Here is a 21,987-nt window from a genome sequence, read left to right as displayed (position 1 = left end):
GACCGCGGTACAGTTTGTCCACAGCCCTCACTGTGGTGCATCAGCAAACCCTCCCGCGCTCAGTTCCTCCACACCTAAGAGGATGCTGGGCTTGGGCTCCACGCTTCCGTCTAAGGCTGGGAGACTCCCCGCCTTCCGCTGAGGTTGCTGGGCTTTAGAAAGCACGGACTCGGCTACAGCTTGGCATGCCTTTTCTAGAAGGTCGGGCACCACGGGGCCAAGCAAGCTCGCCTCCATGCTTCCCCATCCTCTCCTCCCTCTTAATCTCCAACCACCGACGTCTCTACAATAACGTCCAATAACTTCAAAGAGACAACTTCACGACACGACTGGCTTTGTGACCCTGTGACCCCAGCTGACCTTCCCAGCTTCAAGGGCCCTCTGCCATCTGTCCTCCTTCCCGCCCCTGCCACAGTATATTCTGCCCTAAATGCACCTGTGATTTCCCAACTGGCCAGATGCCGACCCACCACCACACCCACACCCCTGCTGCCTTACTTCTTCTCCCAGAAACCCTTGACATTTGGCAAATTCTACTCATGCTGGAAGGTCCAACCTTGGTGCCTCCTCTCCTCAGAAGAAGTTCCAGCTCTTCCAGAGCGAAATCGATTTCTCCCCTCTTTGTGCCCCAACGGCACTGGTCGTATCGTATGTCATAGCCAGCTCTTCACATTTTTTACCCCATAAGATGTGAGCAGCGTGAGGGCAAAGACTCAGGCTCATTTCTGTTTTTAATGAGCTAATGCCAACTCTTGCCTCTAGGAACTGCTGTGAAGGGTTAGATAAAATAATGAATAGGAACATAACAAGTAGCCAAAAAAAGTAAGGTCGTATTGTAAATGACCAGCCAGAGTAGCAGCAGGAAAGCTGTATCTACTCCAGGAGACTGGTGTCAAGGAGATTCTTCCAACCAGGAAGAAAGAAGAGGTCCCATATGTCAAAACTGCAGCTGTACCCAAAACCCTGGGGACGGGAGCCATCCTTTTCTCTGCTTTCCGGAATCGAACGCACACCCTCAGTGCAGCCCTCGGGTCTGCCTCTGCTGTTCAGTTTACAACGACGAGAATCAGAGACCTGTAGGCACAGGGGAGCCCGATTCAGTAGGACGTGTCTTAGAAAACCACTCTCGGTTTCACCAGATTTGCTGACCCCCCGGCTTACTCCCGTCTACACCAGGGGTAGAAGGAGACTTCTAGTGATTCTGCTGTTAAAAGTACCCACGTTCACATACCACTTACAAAACACTTTCTTGCACACAATCTTTTGAAACCTAGTGACATCTCATGCGAGTACCGTCTGTTGACAGCGTCTGCTCTGCGTTAGATCATCCCACCCCTTGCGGCTCCCAGGGTATAAGTGAAAGGACTAGGGTTTACAGGCAAGCCACTTGTGAAGACAGCCAGAACAGAGAAGGGGCCAGAAATTGCAAACCGAGTCTCTCTGTTCCCAAGTCCACCCTCTAGCCGTGGCCCCACCTCTCCTTCCGATAGAGGTCTGTTCTGTAGTACTTTAAGGACCAGGGGGTGGAAAGCCCCAGAACAACCCAAGCTCATTCAAGCCTTCCACGGGTCGAAGCTATCCACAGAAGAAGCTGGTAATTTGGGAGCAGTCTTACGACAGGAGTCAAGGAGAGATGGCAGAACCAGATGGCCTTTCAAAGGCGACCCCCCTGAGGATCTGCACACTATGCTGAAGTTTATCAAGCCAGCCTGGTACTAGCAGTTTGAACGTTCAGTTTTCCTAAAGAGGACAGAGGGAGGGGTCAGACACACCAAGAGTTCAGAGACTGAACTCGTAAAAAGCCTCATTTGGATTTTGAAGGAGCCGCTCTGAGGTCTGGGTCACAGCCCCTTCTCACCAGCGGAGGACCCGCTGTGTGTGTGATTTGCTAGCCCCGGACCCAACGCTGTCTGCTGTAGCTCAGTGGGGAGACTTTGACCTTCGCCTTGACATACGGTTTTATCAAAACACTTCGGTTAAAAACTCCCAGACTGTACAGGGAAGGGGATGGGTGGTTTATGCCATTTCTTAGTAAGAATTCCCATTTGCCTCTGAAGCGGTGTTGCCTGGGGGACCACCCCATAGCCTCTCTGTGCCTGGCAAACTTGTGACTCATTCACGGGGCTCCAGTTAGGTTCAAATAGGGTGACGTTTATGCAAGCGTTTTGTCCAATGTAAAGCGACAAATAAGTGTAAGGTGACAGAGCTGTACTTAAACTTATGTTCAGGCGTCACTGAAGAAGTTCAGGCCGTCCACACACTGGGAAGTCATTCCAAGATAACAAGCATTTGCTTACAGTACCTTATTGAGTCCCCTGGAAATAACTTTGGAGATAGATCTCTCGCTCTGCAGGTAAGTAAACTGAGGCCCAGAGCTTGAGACCGGACAGCACTAACAAGCGATTACCAAGCCCAGATCCTGACCCCTGACAGGTGTTCTTTCAACTCAACACATCACCTCAGACTTGGGAAGGGTTCGTGCAGATTTCAAGGCAGAGAACTCAAGCCACCCTCAGGACGGTTATGTGCGATCCCTGTGACACCAGTCCCATGAATGACACTTGCCTGGGGCTCCGCCTGCACCCAGGGCAGCCTCAATACACCTGCAGCCAACTATTGTTTGCTCTCCCAGCTTCACTGAGTGGCCTTACAGGTCCCCCTTCCCGGTCCCAGGTCAATCTAACCATCCATTCGCGACAGATTTGAGTTTTGCCTTCTGTTCTTTTTTGGCCACACCTTAGGGATGGGAATGGACTATCCATCGCCCCTGAACTTAAGGAGGGAGGAGGTGAAGGGGTGCCTGGGTGGCTCAGCTGGTTCAGTGTCCAACTCTTGATTTCAGCTCAGTTCGTGATCTCTCGGTTCGTGGCATAGAGCCCCGTATCAGGCTCTGTGCTAATAACATGGAGCCTGCCTGAGATTCTCTCTCTCCCTCTCTCTGCCCCTCCCCCACTTGCACATGTTCCTTCTCTCTCTCTCTCTCTCAAAATAAATAAAATAAATCCTTAAAAAAAAAAAAAAGGAGGTAAGAGTTGAGGTGAAGCAAACATATGGTAAATCCACTGCCTGGAAAGTCAGCCTCCCAACATGGAAAGGGCCAATAATAACACCAGCAGCTAAGAGCCTTGCCTGGATTCTCTCCTTTAAACCTCCCAAGGAATCTACGAGGTATATCCTATTTTCGTTCCCATTTGCAGATGAAGAGGTAAGGCTTAGACGGATTAAGTGCTGTATCACTGGTCACACAGGTAGTCAATGGTGCAATCAAAGAAGTGTCTTACAACAGACCAGTTGTAGTGCATCAATTCAAAAGGTAACACCAGCCCGTATTACACACAATCCTGTTCATAATAATGGAGTATTTAACATTCTTGCTTTTCTCAGTGTTTCAAATCTCCCACATACCTGCAATGCTTTTCCATGTCAAGTTTTTCTAATTCTATTCTCACACACATAGGTATGTTGATTCTCTACAGGAAAAGGATTATAACTTTTTAATCCTATAAACCAATGAATAACTAGATGCAGTCATTAAAACTAAGAAAAGTACCCAATGATATTTAATTCCTTGTCTCTTACTTTCTCCTTTTTTTTTTTTTAATGAATTAAGAGGTCCTGGAAGAGGAAGAGGGGAAAGCCCCGCAAATTACTTTATATGATTTAAATAAACTTTCTGTAGATCTCATCCCTATGGAACTGACACACCACCACAGAATTGTCATGTGTGACAAAAACTCCCCGATGCCAAAATGAAGGAAAGGGTGGAGGGGAGGCATTCTAGGTCATTTCACAATTCTCGGGATGCTCCAGAATGTGGTACTTTTTTGTCAGTACGTGTTGACTCTCTACCTTTTTAGGTGGGGAAATCCAAAGGCAATATTTTTTTTTTATTTAAAAATGCCCTTCATAGAAAGTTCTTCAGAAGCTTGTGGTTAATTCTGTTGCAATTTCTAACTCCTTGAAACCTGACTCATGAAACATATCACCAAATTTTGTGAGCCCTCTGACATGCACTTTTGTTGAAATTCGTCAGTAAAAAACTCCCAAACATCATAGTTAAAGGGATGAGCAGTTTCTGCAAGGATTTTCTAGTTGCCTCTGAAGCCATGACGAGCCTGAGAATCTCCTTCCTGCAAGTTACCAGCTTTCCCATCAAAAAGAAAGGGACCTCCGAAGGACAAATTAACACTCCTGTCATTACAGTTCAGAATGTTACTGCGTTTTTGTTAGTGTAGGTTTATATTTACAATGGATGATACATTTTTTTAAAAGACACATGCTTTCCAGCCTTGCATTCTGAAACCTCCTAAAAATCCCTTACAAATCCCAGGAGGATTAAACATGGAAAAAACAGGGATTTCAGATTCTGTCTACACGTGAGGTGCTTTTGCACTCACAGTGTTCCAATTAAACCCCTGTTTACATCATAAATCCAGTTCTGCAGCTTTCCTGGAATATCCACGGGCAGAATCCAAAAGTTTAAGACTCTTTCACAGTTTTCTTTCCTCCTGGTGGAGCGTTGCCTTTCCATTTGCTGTTTTACTCCTCCCTGAAACCCTTCTTTGTCATCTAATGTTGAATTTAAAACCCAATTCTTTCCAAGAAGACTCTGAAAGCAATTTACAATAGGTTCGTGTCATATCACAACCTCCTCACCCCCATAAAGACTTCTTTCCAAACACGGAGAGAATGACCAAAAGACTGACAGCACGCCATACCTCCATACGCCCCCAGTGCTTGGAAAGGAATGTCCGCGAAGCTGGGAGCTCCCCCAGAGACTAGAAGTAGCCGTTTGAAGATGGTCTCGCACGGTTTGGGGAGCCGGGGTTGGTAAGTCCGGTCCTCCTTTGCCTAATCCCGACTCTCAGTACTGGCTGCGTCACTGCAGACCGGTCACCCTACTATCTCCTGCTTTTAGGTTTCAAATGATGGACTCAGTTTCCTGTGTCCAGATGTTCCACAGGACCCAGTGGCACTGAGAAGCCAGGGGAGAAGAATAGCTAAATTTCCAGAGAATGAACCTGACTACCTCCTTTGAGTTGGAAGTGAAGCCGGGTGCTCACAGCCCGTCCCCGGACCAGGCCAGCATCGGCAAGAACCAGTGCCTGCTGAAGTCTCGAGGTCCGTCTCTGCACGGACGACACTACCGGGGAGCTTCATTTCCCCTTTACTTTTATGATTTTTCCATCTTCGGCTAAAGCCACTCCTTTCGGAGTGAGATTCAACCAAAGCACAATCCCCCAAAGCAACAGGCACGGTGGTGGAATAAAGGCTCTCGCACGGGGCCTCAGGGCCTTCTTGGCTCTTCTGTGGATGTTTCCAGCCTCTTTGGAAGACAGCCCCGAGCACTACGAGCACTACGGGGCGGAGGTGAGGGTGGGAGTGAGGGGCTGCTTCCCTGGCCGTGGCTGAATTTCCTGACGCTGCACCACCCGCCACGCACCCCCCTCCCCCGCCCCGCCCCTGCCAAATCACAGCTATGTTGAGGGTCCTAATGGCAGAAATGCCCATCTGGTAAAGGCAGAAAGACCTTTCACCATCTCCTTTCGCTGACCTTGGGGATCTTGTTCTCGGCACCATTTACTCATCAGATGAAGTGATAACGAAACTAAAACACGGGACATGATACGTGTATTTCTCTGGCAACGGCTGCTCCCTCTGATTTGGGAATAACGCTCGTCCGCTCCAGCCTGCAACTCCCCACGGGTGCACACGTGTACACACACACACACACACACACACCCCTAATAAAGTATCTCATTTACTAGCTCTGTGTATCGACATACAGGGTTCAGGACCGGCTGTCTGCCTCAAGCCCCTTCTGTTTTCGGAACAGCACACAATGCTGCGTTTGCCCAGAGCTTTGGGGTTTGCTTTTGTCCGTAATCTTGGTGCTGGCACCTAATGGAGACTCCCGCTTTAGCACAAGGAGACTGAAGTTTTGTAATTCGGTCGGCCCGGAGTCCACTCCTGGCTTTGCCACTGAAAGCCGGCCTTGGGACAAATGTCTTCGCTCCGTTAGGCTTCAGTTTCCTCATTTGTAAAACGTGACTAACACCCAGTTGGAGGGTGGCTGGGAAGGCCAGAGGAAGGGAGAGTCAACGGAGGGGCTCGTCTGACCCGGCTCGGCCGCCCTCACCCCTTGCTCTTAACCAGTTTCACTTAAAGTCAAAATACAGACAGACCTTGGAACGCAACCCGGGCAACCCACTTCAGCCTTGAAGACTGCACGCTCCCCATCTGCGGAATGGAGATGACACAGCGTCTCCCGCAGAGCCATGGGGGTGCAACAGGATTGGGACCTGAGCCTGGCGCTCGGTCAGCACCCCAGCACGCGGGTTGGGCCTCTATCATTTTTTCCCAGACTCCAAGTTCGTCAGCAAAAGGGCTGTCCCTGGCAAATGTCTGTTCACCTTCCCCGCTACCTACTCATTCAGAGATTCCCCTGAATACCCAGCTCCCTTCCAGGCGGCCTGCCCCGCCCCCAATTCAGCTCAGCTCTGCTCCTCATCACCAGATGAAGCAAAAATCTGGTAAATATTACACTTACAAGGTAACAGGTCTGGAATGCTTGGCATCCCGGGCCGAGTGCTGTTACTTGTTGGCCCCAGACACGTATATGCTGCAGCCCAGGGCCAAACTACATTTGGCTGCTTTGTGCAATTCAAATAAAGATATTAAAAATCCTCCAAGTCTATAAACATTTGTACTGTTTGCTAATCAAAGGGCTACGTTTCTTTCTATTTTTTTTAAAGCCATCCGAAGAGAACTTGGCATGCGGATTGCTCTTTTCTGTTTAGAACGCAAGGAGCACTGTGCATATGTGTGCCACATAGGCTTCCAATATACATAGACACATGATTTATCTATTTTAGTCCAAGTGGACTCTACTTCCAGAGTGGACTGCCTTTCCCCGAAACAACAGACCTAAGCAACTTTCATTCCAGAGTCTATATCTGTAAGCATCGCAACAAAAGTCACTGCTTTTGGGGCGCCTGGGTGGCTCAGTCGGTTAAGCGTCCGACTTCAGTTCAGGTCACGATCTCGCGGTCTGTGAGTTCAAGCCCCGCGTTGGCCTCTGGGCTGACACCTCAGAGCCTGGAGCCTGCTTCCGATTCTGTGTCTCCCTCTCTCTCTGCCCCTCCCCCGTTCATGCTCTGTCTCAAAAATAAATAAACGTTAATTAAAAATAATAATAATAATAAAATAAAAAATAAAAAAAGAAAAGTCACTGCTTTTGGGTCACATGACTGGTGACTGATAGGAGCTTCTAATTCATGGAGGTGACAGCTATGGGGGGTATGCGTCCTGTCTCTACCACTTAACTGCTGTTGAACTTGGGCAAGTTATTTAATCTCTCTCTGTGCCTTGATTTCCTCTTATGTGGAACAGAGACAATAATAATACCTATCAATTATTGCCAGGATCAAATGAACCAATATCTCTGAAGTGCTTAGAAAAGTCCCCGGAGTATAAGAAGCACTACATAAGTATACGTAGTAAATGTTATTGTTGTTGTCATTATTGTTATTATTGACCAAATACCAAGTGTAAACAAAAGACAGAATATAAAGATCCTAGCAAAGGGTAACTTGTTCCTTAAGCAGAAGAAGCTAAATGCAGGGCGCCTGGGTGGCGCAGTCGGTTAAGCGTCCGACTTCAGCCAGGTCACGATCTCGCGGTCCGTGAGTTCGAGCCCCGTGTCAGGCTCTGGGCTGATGGCTCAGAGCCTGGAGCCTGTTTCCAATTCTGTGTCTCCCTCTCTCTCTGTTCATGCTCTGTCTCTCTCTGTCCCAAAAATAAATAAACGTTGAAAAAAAAATTTAAAAAAAAAAAAAAAAAAAAGAAGAAGAAGCTAAATGCAATTAGACTTTACTAGGCCTTCCTTTCTCCACTAACAACAAGTAGAGGAAAATGGTAAAATTAGATTATATCACAGCCAGCGACTTAAAGTTGGACTTCACCAATTCAGATGTCAGGACTGAACTTTTCTCGGTCATAAGAACAGAAAAAAAAAATACCATTTTTTTCTTATTTTTCAGTTTCTTATGTATTTATTTTTGAGACACAGACAGAGCGGGGGGGGGGGGGGGGTAGAGGGGGAGGGAGAGGGAGAGGGAGACACAGAATCCCAGGCAGGCTCTGTGCTGTCAGCACAGAGTCCAATGCGGGGGCTCGAACTCACACACCATGAGATCACGACCTGAGCCAAAACCAAGAGTCAGACACTTAAACAACTGAGCCGCCCAGGTGCCCCTAACCTCAGAATTTTTAAATAAAACCTCGTCCCAGATGGCCACCTTGAGAAAGCACACGAGTGGTGGCTTTGAGGCGCAGGTAAGAACAAAGAAAGGGGCAACATTTTCCTAAGGATAAAGAAAATGTCGCACACTCTCTTGGTTTGCTTTTGCAATTAAAGGTAAGAGTGAGGCCTTACTTCCCCCATGGGTGACAGAAGGTCATGTTTCAAGGACAGCTCGAGCCTGCTGACAGACATCCCTCTGGCTCACTGGCCCTGGAAGGTGCTGCTTGAGCCGGTGATGGCCATGGGCCCAAACAGCAAGCAGGTGAAGGCTACCTTTGTGCCCTTTCTACACCTGTTTGTCTCTTACCCTTCTCGTCCCCTCCCTGCGTCCCCCTGGCTCCCTCCACCCCTCCTAGTACATCCACAGCTCTTGCTGTTCATTCAGGTCCCTTCTGTGTAAGAAACAGAAGAGACAAGCACTACCACATAGACAATGAATTAGAACTAAGGAGATGGTGGCAAACAGGGGGCCCCCCGCTCACGTTACCGAGGAACAGTTAGAAGCCAGTTATAGTTGTTAGAGAGACAGAAGGAATTTGTATCCAGCAAGACCCTCTGGGGCCTCGGACTGCATCCTTTGGAGGCATCTATCTCGCAACCCCATGACATGGGGTAGACTTTCTCTCTGGCCACAGCCGGACAAGGTAGAGGAGAGGACTGGGCTTCCCGGGGGTCAGCAGGGGCAAAGCTATCCCACCAAGGCTCAGGCACCAAGCAACAGAACAGGACTTCTGTTCTTTGTACTTGAAGAAGGCTAAGTCTCTCTCCATATAAAGTATATTAGGGGGAGGAGCACTGAACTGAATGAATCACAGTGCTGATTTGGGGGTGGGGTTGGTGGGGAGGGATGTCCTTGTGGTTAACCACATTTTACTGGGGTTTTTTATTGATTGCAGTTGTATTGAAAGAGACATGAGTCAGACATACCATATCCGAAGCCACGTATAGCGCTGGGTTCTAATGGAATTTCAATGTAGGAGAATGTTATGAACTGTACTATGAAATGTGAAAAGCTTTGTTATCGACATAGACCTCGTTTGCTTCTGTCCTTCCACGGCTGAAGAACAGGCTGAGTTTTTTCTGGTTCCCTTCTCCTTGTAAGGCTGTGGCTATTCGCTGCTGAGGTACACACACTGTTCCGTGGACAAGTACAGGTGGCTTCTCTTAAAAGGTGGTTTCGTTAACCAACCACCTTGCCCTTGTGCTACCATGGTCCTTTGTTGTAAATATCATTCAGCAATTTTCTACGATTCTGCTTTGTAGAGGGTTGCCAGTGTATAGACCTGTCCCCACAAGCAGGCTACAAGTTACTTGAGGGCAGATGTAATAGAACAATAACAATTTAAAAAGTACAGCAATAAAAGGAACATGACTTGTTTGGAAAGGCGTGCCATCCGTCGCGTACCCCACCAGGATTATCCCATTTTGGTGGAAGATAAGAAACTGAGGCTTAAACAGGAAACAAGCCCAACCCAACGTATGGAACTAGAAACAGTGTCACCTCGACTGTACCCGGATTATGTGACCCCAGCGTATTCCTCTGGGCCGTGCGCACTGCCTCTTCCAGAAGGGACCCACTTTTTATCCACCCGTGTGGTTCAGGTACCAAGCCCTTGAGGCACTATATGCTCAGTAAATATTTACCGAATTAAACTGAATAAAACAAAATTTTCCACATCAGCGTTTCCAGGGGCAAGCCAGGCAGGGATTAGAGACACAACAAGGGAGGCAGATGTACCCACTTCGTTGCAGAAAGAGTTAACAACACACATAGTCCTTTTAGGCAAGTTCTGAGAGCTTCAAGCCCTCCGGAGAAGACAAAGAATGTCATTCTGCCTTACTTCCATCAATTTTTAAACAGTATCTCTGATATTATTTCCTCTTACCAAAGTTGCTGGCACTTCTTAAAATTCTTTTCACAGACTTTTTAAAAAATGTATGCTTGCTTTTCTCAACGTATGGAAATTGGATATTAAAAAACATGGGCTGGAATTTATGGTTTCTCTATAGTTCTCAGGATACAAAAGCTAGGAAGTGAAGATGTCACTGATCACCCTGAAATGGATGAATGGATGAATGAATGATGACGGTTTACTTAGCCCCTACCCTGTGCAAGTTATTTTTCTGTACTATTTTTTTTGAAGTCCCCTTAAGAAGCAGATTTTTAAAAATTCGTTCTCATTTTAGAGAAGAGAAAGATGAGGTTCAGAGAAGGTAGCTGACTTGCCCGATATTACACCGTTAGGATTTTATCCAGGTCTCTTTGATGCAAAGCCTGTATTTTCTTTCTATTATATCATAGACTAAGTGCCACACTCAAGAGTCATCTTTGGCTCATGTGTGAGTCACTTTCTTGGCTTTATCAACCATAGGTTAGGATCAAAAAAACCAAAGGCTGTCATCTTCACAAGTTTAAAGGAAGGGACCACCGTCTGTTATAACAAAGCAAAAGAAACAGAGAGGCCCATTATATGAACCCGTCTGTCTAGACAGATGACTAAACAGGGGTCCCTCCAGGGTTAGACTTGAATTTCCTCCGTTCAGCCTGTTGGACATTTAGCAATAAAAAAAAAAAAAAAAGAAAGAAAGAAAGAAAAAAAGAAAAAGAAAAAAAAAAAGCGCTGCTTAAAGGCTGTAGTGCTAATCCACCCCCTTCTACACTACCCAGAGAGTAGTTTAAAAGTCATTCCAGTGCAGCCTTCATGTGTTAAAGTTTCGAGCAGAAATCAGATTGAGACAAGAAGGGCCCTAAAAATACTTGTGCTGTCTGGCTAAAGACCCAAGAACACAGGCCTAACCGTCCCTTTGTAACTCCAGTGACAGCAGTGTGAACTCGCAGAGGGAGCAGGGTGCAATCCAGGTGTCCCCGTAGGACTCTGCGTGGCAAGCCAGCATCAGAGTGGGGCTTCTCCTCTTTCACACGGGCTGGGAGGCAGCTCCTCCTCCTGCTCCTCCCGTGCCCTGGGGACTCTGCCCTTTTTCTAACTTATAATATGAAAGACACTACTGCCAGCTGAAGAACAAGTCTGCCTCCTTTCATCAAGGCTAAGAGAGATAAGCAGAGGCTGGTGATGTTTTCAAGCCCATTAATATTGCTACGCTTTGTGTACAGAAAGGTCTCCCAGGTAGGCAATTAGGAGTTGGCTACCAGACTATGTGGCCCCAGGCAGAAACTGGAAGCTTACCCATTAACTAAGATCTTTCTCATCTCCCCAAGAAATCCTTAGCAACATGGAAGGCACCGTTTCAATCATGGCCCATATTTGCAAAATTCATTCACTCCCTCATTTAACAAATAGTTACTAGGTGCCTATCTACAACATTCTTTCATATGTATGCGGATAGATAGGGCTGCCAGGAACAGAATCTCTAGGGCCTTAGCCTGGTACCATTCTGGACTTTTAACAGGCATTCAAGGATAAATGCAGTAGTTTAAGTAAGGACTCAGATTTACCAGCCTGCAGAAAAACAACAACGATAACCACAGAAAGGTTGGTCTAACCAAGGAACAAAACGAGAGACGCCCGGATTTTGTGTTCCACGCTCCAGTGATTCCGCGATCTGGACAGCAGAAGAACTACAAGAACTACAGAAGAACTGCCTCCTTGTAGTTTCTTGTTCACATCACAAGAAACCATTTCCATTCCCCAAATGGGGAACACGGAACACAGACGCGCTAAACTCGGAAGTCACCACCTAATTCCCACATCCGTGTTCAAGCCCTCAGGTTCTGGCGCATGCCTTGAACTTTCCTAGGTTTTTAGGAGCGAAATACCGTATTTAAGGGAAAAGAGCAAAGACATCCAAACATAACATTTTTTCTTTTTTCAAAAAAGAATAATTTCTTAATACTATAGACACATATTATTCTCAGTGAATGCCCCTTTTCTGACATCTCATCCTTTCATCCAAAATTTTATAGTTAAGTTTATCATCTCAGGGGCCTGACGGATAGGATGAGCTTTGGAGTCAGAGAGACCAAGTTCGAGTTCTGGCTCTGTCACTTATTAGCTGGGTGACTGTGGGGAAATTCCATGATGCCTCTAAGCCTTGGTTTCCTTACCTGTCAAACGGAGAATGATAATTGTGTTTACCTTATAAGGCTAATATTTAGCACGGCACCTAGTGCAGCTATTCGATAACCGATGGCCAGCGTTGGCATTAGTTTTCACCTTAATTAACGTTACTAAAGACAGAAACTGCCCTCTCCCTCTACCAATACCCCTACTCAAACATATGCCTTTTCTTCATGCAGAAATTCACTTTAGCTGGACAGAAAATCATAGTTTCAACGAAAGCTATGGAAACCCCCAAAACAGAGGTTCTCCACTCTAGCTGAACATTAGAATCACCTGGGGTTCTTTGGAAAACAAAAGATGCCCGTTCCTCCCCTGCTCCCACCAACTGAGTCAGAACTTCGGGAGGTGGCCCCCAGTATATCAAATGCCCCCTAGGTGACTCAGTGCGCAGCTACGCGGAGAATCTCGACACTACAGCCCTCAGACGGCGACCGAGGCGTCGACAGTCAATGCTTCCAATGAAGGGTCTGAGCACGGTGCTATCTGAAGTCCACGGCCAAGTCCCTGCCACGGGGCCAGCGAACCTGTAGGTTAGCTGTCCTTGGTGCTCCCCTGATCCCTCTCCGAAAAGACCGCCCTCTCCCTAACACTCCTCAAGGCAACAAGCCCTGAAGCGTCCGTGGCCACAGTTCCAGAGGGAGCCGCCCTCCCGCTCCCCTGAGTATGGGCAGCGGACAAGGTAAGTAGCAGCCTTGGAAAAACAAGCCACACTGACCAGGAAAACAGAGACGCAACCCCTGCTGCCGGCACCAACGCATGCGAGTCAGCTCCACTTCAGAGCAAAGGTACGATCCAACTGAATATTAGAAAAACGTGGTCTGACCGTTTCGATTTCAGAGGATCCAAGACCAATTGTGACTTGAGTCAGCGGACAAAGTTCACATTCAGCAAAACAGCCCCAGCAGCTGCCCCAGGCACACAGCGGGCCGATTCAGAGACACAGATGTCCAGCCGTGCGCAAAACAATGCTTTCATTTTTTTCCTGCTCTTTCCCACCACGGACCTCAAGGGCAGGATGGAAAAGCCCATCATCTGCGGCCACTAGGGACAGGCCGTGGAGATGATTATGAGCGTGCCAGACCAAGCCACCGAGCTAGCTCAGGGGCCATCAGCACAGACAGGCGGTTGTCACTGTGTTGAGAGTCACAAGGGAGATGCCCCATGCCCGCAGGGTCACTCTCCATTTGCTCACTGGACACAGCAGGAGGGAGCATGAGTCTAAGCAACCTACCTAGTAGGTCGCTGTCAGGAGACCAAGGTTCGGGTTGGACAGGATTCTAGGCAACTACACGGCACGTGACGTTTCCATCGTCAAACGGGCATGGAACTCACACGCATCTTGTGACCTACTCTCCTGGGACGCAGCCTGGGTCTTACTGGGGACAACATCTATCAGATACTGCTGGGCACGTCAGGACCATGGTGGCAGTCTGAAACCCTGAGGCTACGGGATGTCACTACACTACATGTTGGGGAGGTAAGCTTGAGTTTTAGGCTTTCCCGGACATACGTAAGTTTCACCTAACACATCAGGGCTTCCTTCAAAAACCCAGTACTTGCCAACTGCGCCATTTATACCAGATAAAAATGGAGAATGACATTTATGTCTGTCTTATAAAATCAACCTACTAATTATTCAGTAAATATCCATTGTAAAAGTCCCCATAATTCCACAGACAAAGCAAGAGTGTGAATCCAATCACGTCACACACACGATACAGAAAGTTTTCGACATGAATGAAATCTTTCTTCCTTCCCCAACTCCTCCACCTACACTGTGGTGAATGGTATCAGTTGTTCAAAATGTCTGCCCCTCTCCCCTGGGCCCATTGCCCCCTGGCAACCACCTTTGTGCTCCCTTCCTGTGCTGTTGAAATCAGGTGTGGCCAATGGAACCCGGGCATGGAAAACAGCCATATCTCCTGGTCCAGCCAGGAGGTCAGCATGCCCAAGTTAGAGGCTGCTCCTTTACCTGGGTCCCGGAATGAGGATGTCATCGAGCAAAGCCATAGCCAACCCAAAAATCCTTATAATCGAGCAAAGCCATAGCCAACCCCAAAATCCTATAATATGACCATATTATAAGGTCAATTTTGGGGGTATGCCATTGAGAGGAAGACAAAAGCTCTAGATAGTGACCTTGAGCTTGTAAAATAATGCCATATTCCACAGAGTCCCATGTGACCACAACACATCACCATCTAATGGATTTTATAGGCAACAGGCAAATTGTGTCTGCTGAATGTATCAGCCTTGGATAAGAAATACTTGATATAAAACTCTTATCCCCTAGGCTCAGTATTTCCAAGTGGGTCTCCTTAAGGAATGTATCAGTTTTTTCAAAGACCACACCAAGTGCTCTGCTGTTTCATGATTCATTAAGATGGTAGTCATGCAAACTCAGAGAGGAAGGAAATAATACAAAAAGGGAAATCTCTTCCTTCCAGAAAGCATACACAGCTTCCTATTGCTGCTTGAGGACTGCCAAACGGTAATTTCAAAGGTTGTCCCTCAAGCGGCAGGTATCACCTCCCCCAGGAAGACCTCCTTCACCTCTCCAGGACAAGTTAAGCAATTCTTCTTATTTAGAATCGGGCCTCTTACTTAGATAGAATCAACCATCCGGTGTTGGCTTTTTGGTTTTGCTTGGTTGGTTTGGTCTGCCTGACTTCCTCACTCAGTTACAGGCTCCCTGGGGATAGGATCCACACCACATTCCTCCATCTGTTGGCCTACCTAGCACAACACTTGGCCCACAGTAGACTGGATAGATACTTCTCGTACAGACGGATGAAGGAATAAGATCGACATTCCAGTCTTACGGTTCAAAACTTAAAAGTTAGAAAGCAAACTCTGGTCCAACAGAAATGCTTTTCAACGAACAAGAGACACAGTTTTGCAAATTCCCTGGCTTATGACCTCATTTCAAAGTTTAGGCAAAGGCACTAGGCACATCTGGACACATCCAAATACGCTTCTAAGCCCAACTTTCTAGTTGACACGAGGAAAGGTAGTTTGTCCTTCTTTCAGGCCAGTACATCGTCCCCAATGAGTTTAGTGCCCCATGTCCCTGGCCGCTGAGTCAAAGATGGCTGTGAAGAGGCATTACAGCGAGTATGAACTCTAGTTCTGCCATTCCACACTTGTCAGCACAGATGGGAGACCCAAGAGGTTATCTGAAAACACAGATAGCTTCTTCCCAGAAAAGAAAGGGCAGGTGAGTTGACGATAACTCAGGAATATTCGTTTAAAACACTAAAAACAAACCATGTTCTATATACAGAACCCATGGTAGCTTGCCTATCAGATGATTACTAACGGAAGAACTCAGCACTATTTGAAATGCTTGATATAGTGAAGTTTCACACGGAAATGCAGCTGCCAAACGGCCGTCGCGATGCATTACGAAGACCTCCTCACTGCACCTCATTCCCCTACATCAGTCACCCTGCGGACTATTCTCAACTTCACAGCCACCAGGACAACCTTGACTAAAACCACCGTCCTCCGTCTGTTGCTCAGAGGAAAAGCCACAGGCTTTACAAGGACCTGTCTGTCCAATACCATCTCTCTCATCTCCTCTCCTAGGACGCTTTTGATCATCCTGGAACACGACCAGAGCAGCACTGGCTGTCCCCTTTACCAGAAGTGGTCTTTCCCACACAGCTCCAGGCTCCTCTCTGACCTCCTTCAAGCCTCTGCTTAAATGCCACCCTCTCCACGAACGCTTCCATGCCCAGCTTCTCTGAAATTCCAACTCCCCTCTCCAGCCACGACCCTGCTCCACGTTTTCCGCTCTAACGTTTTCAAAATTCTGCCATTCTTATTTCGTTTTTTAAAATGAATTATTTATCTTCCTCCAAAAGGTGGTGGACCTCTCTAAGGACAAAGGTGTTTTGCTGTTTGATTCACTTATCAGGGTCACTAGCGCCCAGATCGGTGCCTGACGCACGGCAGACACTCGGTAAATACTGTAGAATGAACTAATATCATAAGAGTGTCCTGTTTCTACCTGTGCCTTCCCACAATCTCTGCATGCATTTGACATTCATTTCTCTCAGAACTGTACCTGCATTTGTAATTAATGTAGAGATCTTTTCATTAAAAGCTTTGGGGGGAAATAGTATTAATACCATCTGCGTTCATTCTTTGCATACTTTTCATTCATTTCATTCTTTTCATACTTGAATCGTGTGGGATGGTTGGTGATATGGTCCATGTAGAACCGAACATTTCTGTAAATAGTTTGATAGCCCCCAAATCCTACCGTAGCTACAGAAGATCCATAATGTGTGGCCGGATTCAAAATACTTACAGTTCCAAAACCACATCAGAATAACAGGAGGTACAGGACTGCATAGGTACCAAGCAATTTATCATTAACTTTTCTTTTCAATAGCTGGTCAGATTTGCACCTGCTCTACTACCTCTCGTTGAGAAAAACAGCATTTGGAAAGAGGAAACTGCCGTTACTCAAAGCTGAGTTTGGCTGAGAGAGTGAGTAGAGTTTACATTCCATTGTCGGCTAGATCCTTACCCCATGGAATGTCTGAGAACAGAATTCAGGCCATGAAGAGGTCGGCAGTGCTTTGATCCAACAGAACGTCAAGAAATTAAACACTATACATTGACTTATACCTTATCTATGTCACTTACACATAATACACGAGTTTTCCAAATTCTCCTTCCACTCACAGTCGCCCGGTTGAAGGCACTTGAGCGGAAAAATTCACCCCCAAGCATAACTTCCAAACTAGGCACCCATTACCCCGTGTGTCTAATTTATTTCCTTACACACTCATCGCTCCCTCTGTGGCGAAGAGTGAGCAAGGGAAATGTGTGACACTATTGACAACAGCCCTACCTCGGTATCTGCACGCACGTGGGAGAATGGAAGGCGAGGGGCCAAGATTCTGCCGGGCCGTGGATTAAGGGTCCCACACTTGCAGAACCAGCTGATCGAACAGAAGCCCTACTGGGTCTGAATCCTTCCATGCTGAAGGGCTGTGAGTACACAGACCTGCACAATCAGAGCATCCACAAGCGCCAGTGAGGTCAGAACAGCCCTCGGTGTCTGCTTAGGTGTCCAGGTGCCTCCACTCCCCCACCGCCCCCTCCACGGATCTTGAGATCCACGGATCTGGTCTGAGACCAGGCCAGGGAATCTGCTTTCTGTGACACCTCGGGAGATACAAATGCAGGCCACGCTTTGAGAAACACCATCTTTAAACCTTCACGGGGCTACTTAACAGCCTCTCATTCAGTAAATTCTCAAAAAAAAAAACCAAAAAAACCAAAACCAAAACCAAAACAAAACCCCAAACCACCTGAATTTGCCTTCACAATTATCAATCCATGTATCCACAGGGAGCCCGTTCCAGTTGCTGATCTTCTGGCTTCTTCTATCTCATTAGAAAAAGCTTCAGGCAGGCTAACCTGATCTCAACCAAGATTTTGAGGTGGGGGGGGGGGGCGGTGATGAATTTAAAAAGAGAAAAATGATTCAGCAGCCACATGGGCTGTGAGAAGCAAGGACCATTTCGTCCTCCAGAGGATTTCATTTCCAGCTGATGAAGCATCAGCACCGCCAGTCCAGTCGTGGGTGTCAGAACACAGAGTTATCAACTACACCCAGGTTAGAGAGTGAGAACAGCAAGAGGCGCCACAGGCCCAGCTCCCTCCGGCCGCTCCCAACATCTCCTTGGAAGGGAGAGGCGGTTCACACAAGGTGACAGGGATGGCCGTGGAGCCGCTTGGCACAGGCCAGCCTCCACTTAACGAGCGCTCAGAATCACACTCAGCATGGAGAAATTCACCCTGACCCTGGACACTTGCCCCCTGGCACCCACTCACTTACATTTTTACTCAATTACTATTTCTAAGAACAGAGACAAAAAAAAAAAAAAAATGCAGAGCCCCACTGCTCAGCGCTCTTCTATGGAAGGTCTGAAAGGGGTCCGCGGGCTCTTCCCACAGGCCTGGAGGCCGGGGGTGGGGTGACAGAGCCTCCCACTGTTCGGGAATCGACATGGGGCTGGTGCCCTATCTCTCCTTTCCACACCCTCGGAGACACTCCTGATCTTCCCAGACTCGCTGAAGAGCAGGGTGGGTTTCCAGTGTTTTGTTTTGTTTTTTCACCAAAGAAAGAAGGAAGCTTGTAGCAATTAAATGACCGAAAATAACCCCAAGTGAGGAGTGTCTGAGAGGAAAAACCACACCAGGGAGCCGAGTGGGGCTCTCGACTCGTTTACTAGGGGAATGAAAAGCGGACAAGGAAGCGAATCCAAAGTAGTCACCGAGAAAGTGACAAAAATGAAGGGGGCGAGATTTCAAAGGGGACGCAAAAAGGAAAGTGTGGGAGCTCCGTGGCCTGGTGGAGGGCGTGGAGGCCAGACCTGAATTCAGATTCTGGCTTTGCCTGTGCTGTGCCCGAGGACAGGGTCTTTCCCTGTCCAAGCCACGGTCTCCTGACACGTGGGGATCGTCATCCAGGCCGTGCCCAACCCACCGACACGGGGAAGGGGTCAGGATGATGCCTCTTCAGTGCCAGGGACACAGGAGGGAGTCAACAAATGTTTTCCTCCTCTCATTCCGTCCTCCCTTTCCTTTTCCAAAAAGCTAGTGGGACAAACACCAGATAATTAACTCTTCTTGGTTTGGACAGTGAAATGAAATACAAATTACGGATTGAAAACAAAATATAATCTGTCTCACAAAAGGGAAATCTAAAAGCATGGACTAAACTTTTCACTCTTTCCCCGTGGCAGTTCTTAGCCACTTCAGTTCATGAAAATAAATGTATCGTCTCAGTAGAATCAGTTCTTTTTGAGGAAACCCGGCCTAGCCCATTGGAAATAAACTACTTTAATCCTTCATTCCTTGATTCCTAAGAAGCAAGGTTGGGCATGGTACATTGCAGAGGAGGATATACCAGTGAATCAGGTATCTACCAGGGTAATAAAAACATTTCTTTTTGTCCCTATCCGGGACCTCCGCCCACATTTAGCACCAATATCATCCAAACCTTCTTGGGGTCTCAAAAATGCAAGTGAACCGATGCCAGGATTGCAAATTCATTTCATTTCTTCCTGAACATGGATCAGGGGCAACTTCGGACCCCTGAGTTCTTGAATACCTCAGGATCATCTGAGTCCTATTCTGTTGTGGTCTCCCTGCTCGGCATACAGTAGGCACTCAATAAAGGCTGGCTGAATGGATTACCGTTTCGAATCAGAAAGCACTGAGACCGCTGGCTTCAGTGCCCCTCGGCCTCGCACGTGGTACTGGCTCTGAGGGGTGTGCGCTTGTGCTGAGGGTCAGGGCTGAGTGGCCAGCTCCCATGTCCAGTCGGCCAAAGGCCTGACCCATGACAATCCACTCTCAGGCAACCCAGAAATGACACCATGAAGGTCACAGATAATGGCAACTTTCCCCTAGGCTTCCCTATGAAGAAGAAAAGCTCCTTCTTCCCCTTCAGTCGAGTACAAGAAACATTAATTGAGCAACTACTGTATGCCGGGCAGAAGAACATAGATGTAAAAAAGATAACAAACAAATGACACTTGATGTTTTGGCCATGCTGTTCAACCCCTCAGAAAGCATCCTCCATGGGTCGGGGGGGGGGGGGGTGGTGGTGGTGTCGCAGATCCGTCTTTCGGATCACTATGCCACCCCCGGGACACACATGTCATATACCCACAATCCATTCTTTCACATACAACAATTAAGTCATCAGTTACTGCAAAGCTGTTCACAACTTTTTCTCAGGTAAACTGTGACTGACCCTTCGGGGCGCCTTTGTGACTATTCAGCAACAAGGCTGCACTTCAGAATTCTATCTTGCCTCTGACAAGTTCCCCACAGGAGACACACACGAAAGATGGACTCGATGTCACTACATCAAATGAGGTATAAAGCAGACAAGTATACTCACCAAGGTACCCACAGAGCACCTGGGAATGTCTGGAACACAAGCTGCCCACTGAGCCAGAGGGTGTTGTAACAACTGGGCAGACAGCTAGGAGTTTTAAAAAGCACAGTCATTAGCTATTTTACTGAGGAGACGCCTCGCACAGAGCTATACAAAGATTCAAAGTCCAAGGGGCCTCTCTGAACATACTCACTCCCCCACATACATAAGGTCCCTGCTACTCAGGGACCAAGGAGTTACGAGGGATTCTGGATTCTGGTCCCAGATCTGTTGATCTCTTAACCACCAGCCATGCTCCTGAATTCCGTTTTCCCTTTAACACTTAGCTCTAGCGTCAAAATAACAATGCACAATTTATATACGGAAATGGTAAAATAAATAGCGTGACTTATATTAAAGATGAACAGGAAGGGCCTTGACCTCCTTTGACAAAAGACAGCCTACCTATTGTGAATGAAACTGAATGTTTCATTTGGTTGGCCTAGATTTCAGTTTTCTTAAAACCCCCATCGTCATTTCTAACCCGCGTGTGGAAACTCTTCGAATAAGTCAAAAAATGCGAGTGGATCTTGGTTCGGGGCTGCTGAGCTACAGTTTAGAAATCTAGGGCTGCGTGGGATGGATTAAACGCATCTGCCATGACAGTTACCCATCATGAAATTTTGAACTTTTCTTTCTCTAAAGTAACAGCAACTACATCTCGTATATCGCCCACCATATTTTTATAAAGGAAAATGCACCGAAAAATACCTCTAATTGAAGAGAAAACACTCTTGAGTGTTCCGTCTGGGGTGGGGTGAGTGACAAATGGATTTCTGCATAAGAACATGTAGACTGAGGGGCGCCTAGGTGGCTCAGTCGGTTAAGCGTCCGACTTCAGGTCAGGTGGTGATCTTGCAGTTTGTGGGTTCAAGCCCCGCATCAGGCTCTGTGCTGACAGCTCAGAGCCTGGAGCCTGCTTTGGATTCTGTGTCTCCCTCTCTGTGTGCTCCTCCCCAGTTTTTGCTCTGTCTCTGTCTCTCTCAAAAATAAATAAACATTAAAAAAAAATGTAGACTGAAACCTTTACTCTGTCCCTGGTTTCCTGTGAAACTCTGAAAAAATCCCTGACTTTACCCAAACCTCTGTTTCTGTAAGATGAAGCATACGTAACGCTACCCCTGAGGGGTTTTAGATCACAATGACACTGGCAAATTGAAGGTGATCGAGGGACGTAATACTATGAGTTATCTCATCTGATAGACGAATCCCCGACCGGCTTCCAGACCTGGTGTGAACCTACTTCTTCCTGAGGTCCCCACCCAGATGTAAAATCCATGTACCTTCCGTTCACCTAGGGCACGTCCTCCAAAAGCAGTTATCACTGCCACTCTTCAGACCTGACTTGCAAACTTCTTTTGACTAAAGACAAAAGCCTTGTGGGTGGATGCTTCTCTCTCTCTCTCTCTCTTTTTTTTTTTTTTTTGCCAGATTTGTGCCTATTTTATCTCTCACTTTGAAAATGGATAAGGAAGCCTTTTTTTTTTTTTCCATACCCTGTAACTTACCGTCTCCAACGTTCCGCCCACTACCAAGACCCCAAGGCCATGCTTTCACATTTCTGTGGGTTACACCTTCCGGTCAGAGCCCTGTTTCATGGAGACTCTGGGACTCCGGATGGCCCGGATGGCATG

The 21,987-nt window shown here is 47.2% G+C and overlaps 1 protein-coding gene across 2 annotated transcripts in view; it reads right to left on the bottom strand.

Moving 5' to 3' along the window:
* Positions 1-21,987, bottom strand: part of TGFB2 (transforming growth factor beta 2) — an 83,411-nt gene that overhangs the window by 48,116 nt on the left and 13,308 nt on the right. The window contains exon 2 of one of the 2 annotated variants that reach the window (XM_047840944.1): positions 20,318-20,401. The exons of the other annotated variant lie outside the window; for it this stretch is intronic. Coding sequence (XP_047696900.1) covers positions 20,318-20,401 — 84 coding nt within the window. The remainder of the gene's footprint in view (positions 1-20,317; positions 20,402-21,987) is intronic. 2 annotated transcript variants of the gene reach the window in all.

The sequence above is a fragment of the Prionailurus viverrinus genome, chromosome F1 (assembly GCF_022837055.1).
Source record: "Prionailurus viverrinus isolate Anna chromosome F1, UM_Priviv_1.0, whole genome shotgun sequence".
NCBI classification, from domain to species: domain Eukaryota; kingdom Metazoa; phylum Chordata; class Mammalia; order Carnivora; family Felidae; genus Prionailurus; species Prionailurus viverrinus.
Note: the sequence above shows the minus strand (reverse complement) of the source record. Positions and strands in the feature narration are given on the sequence as shown.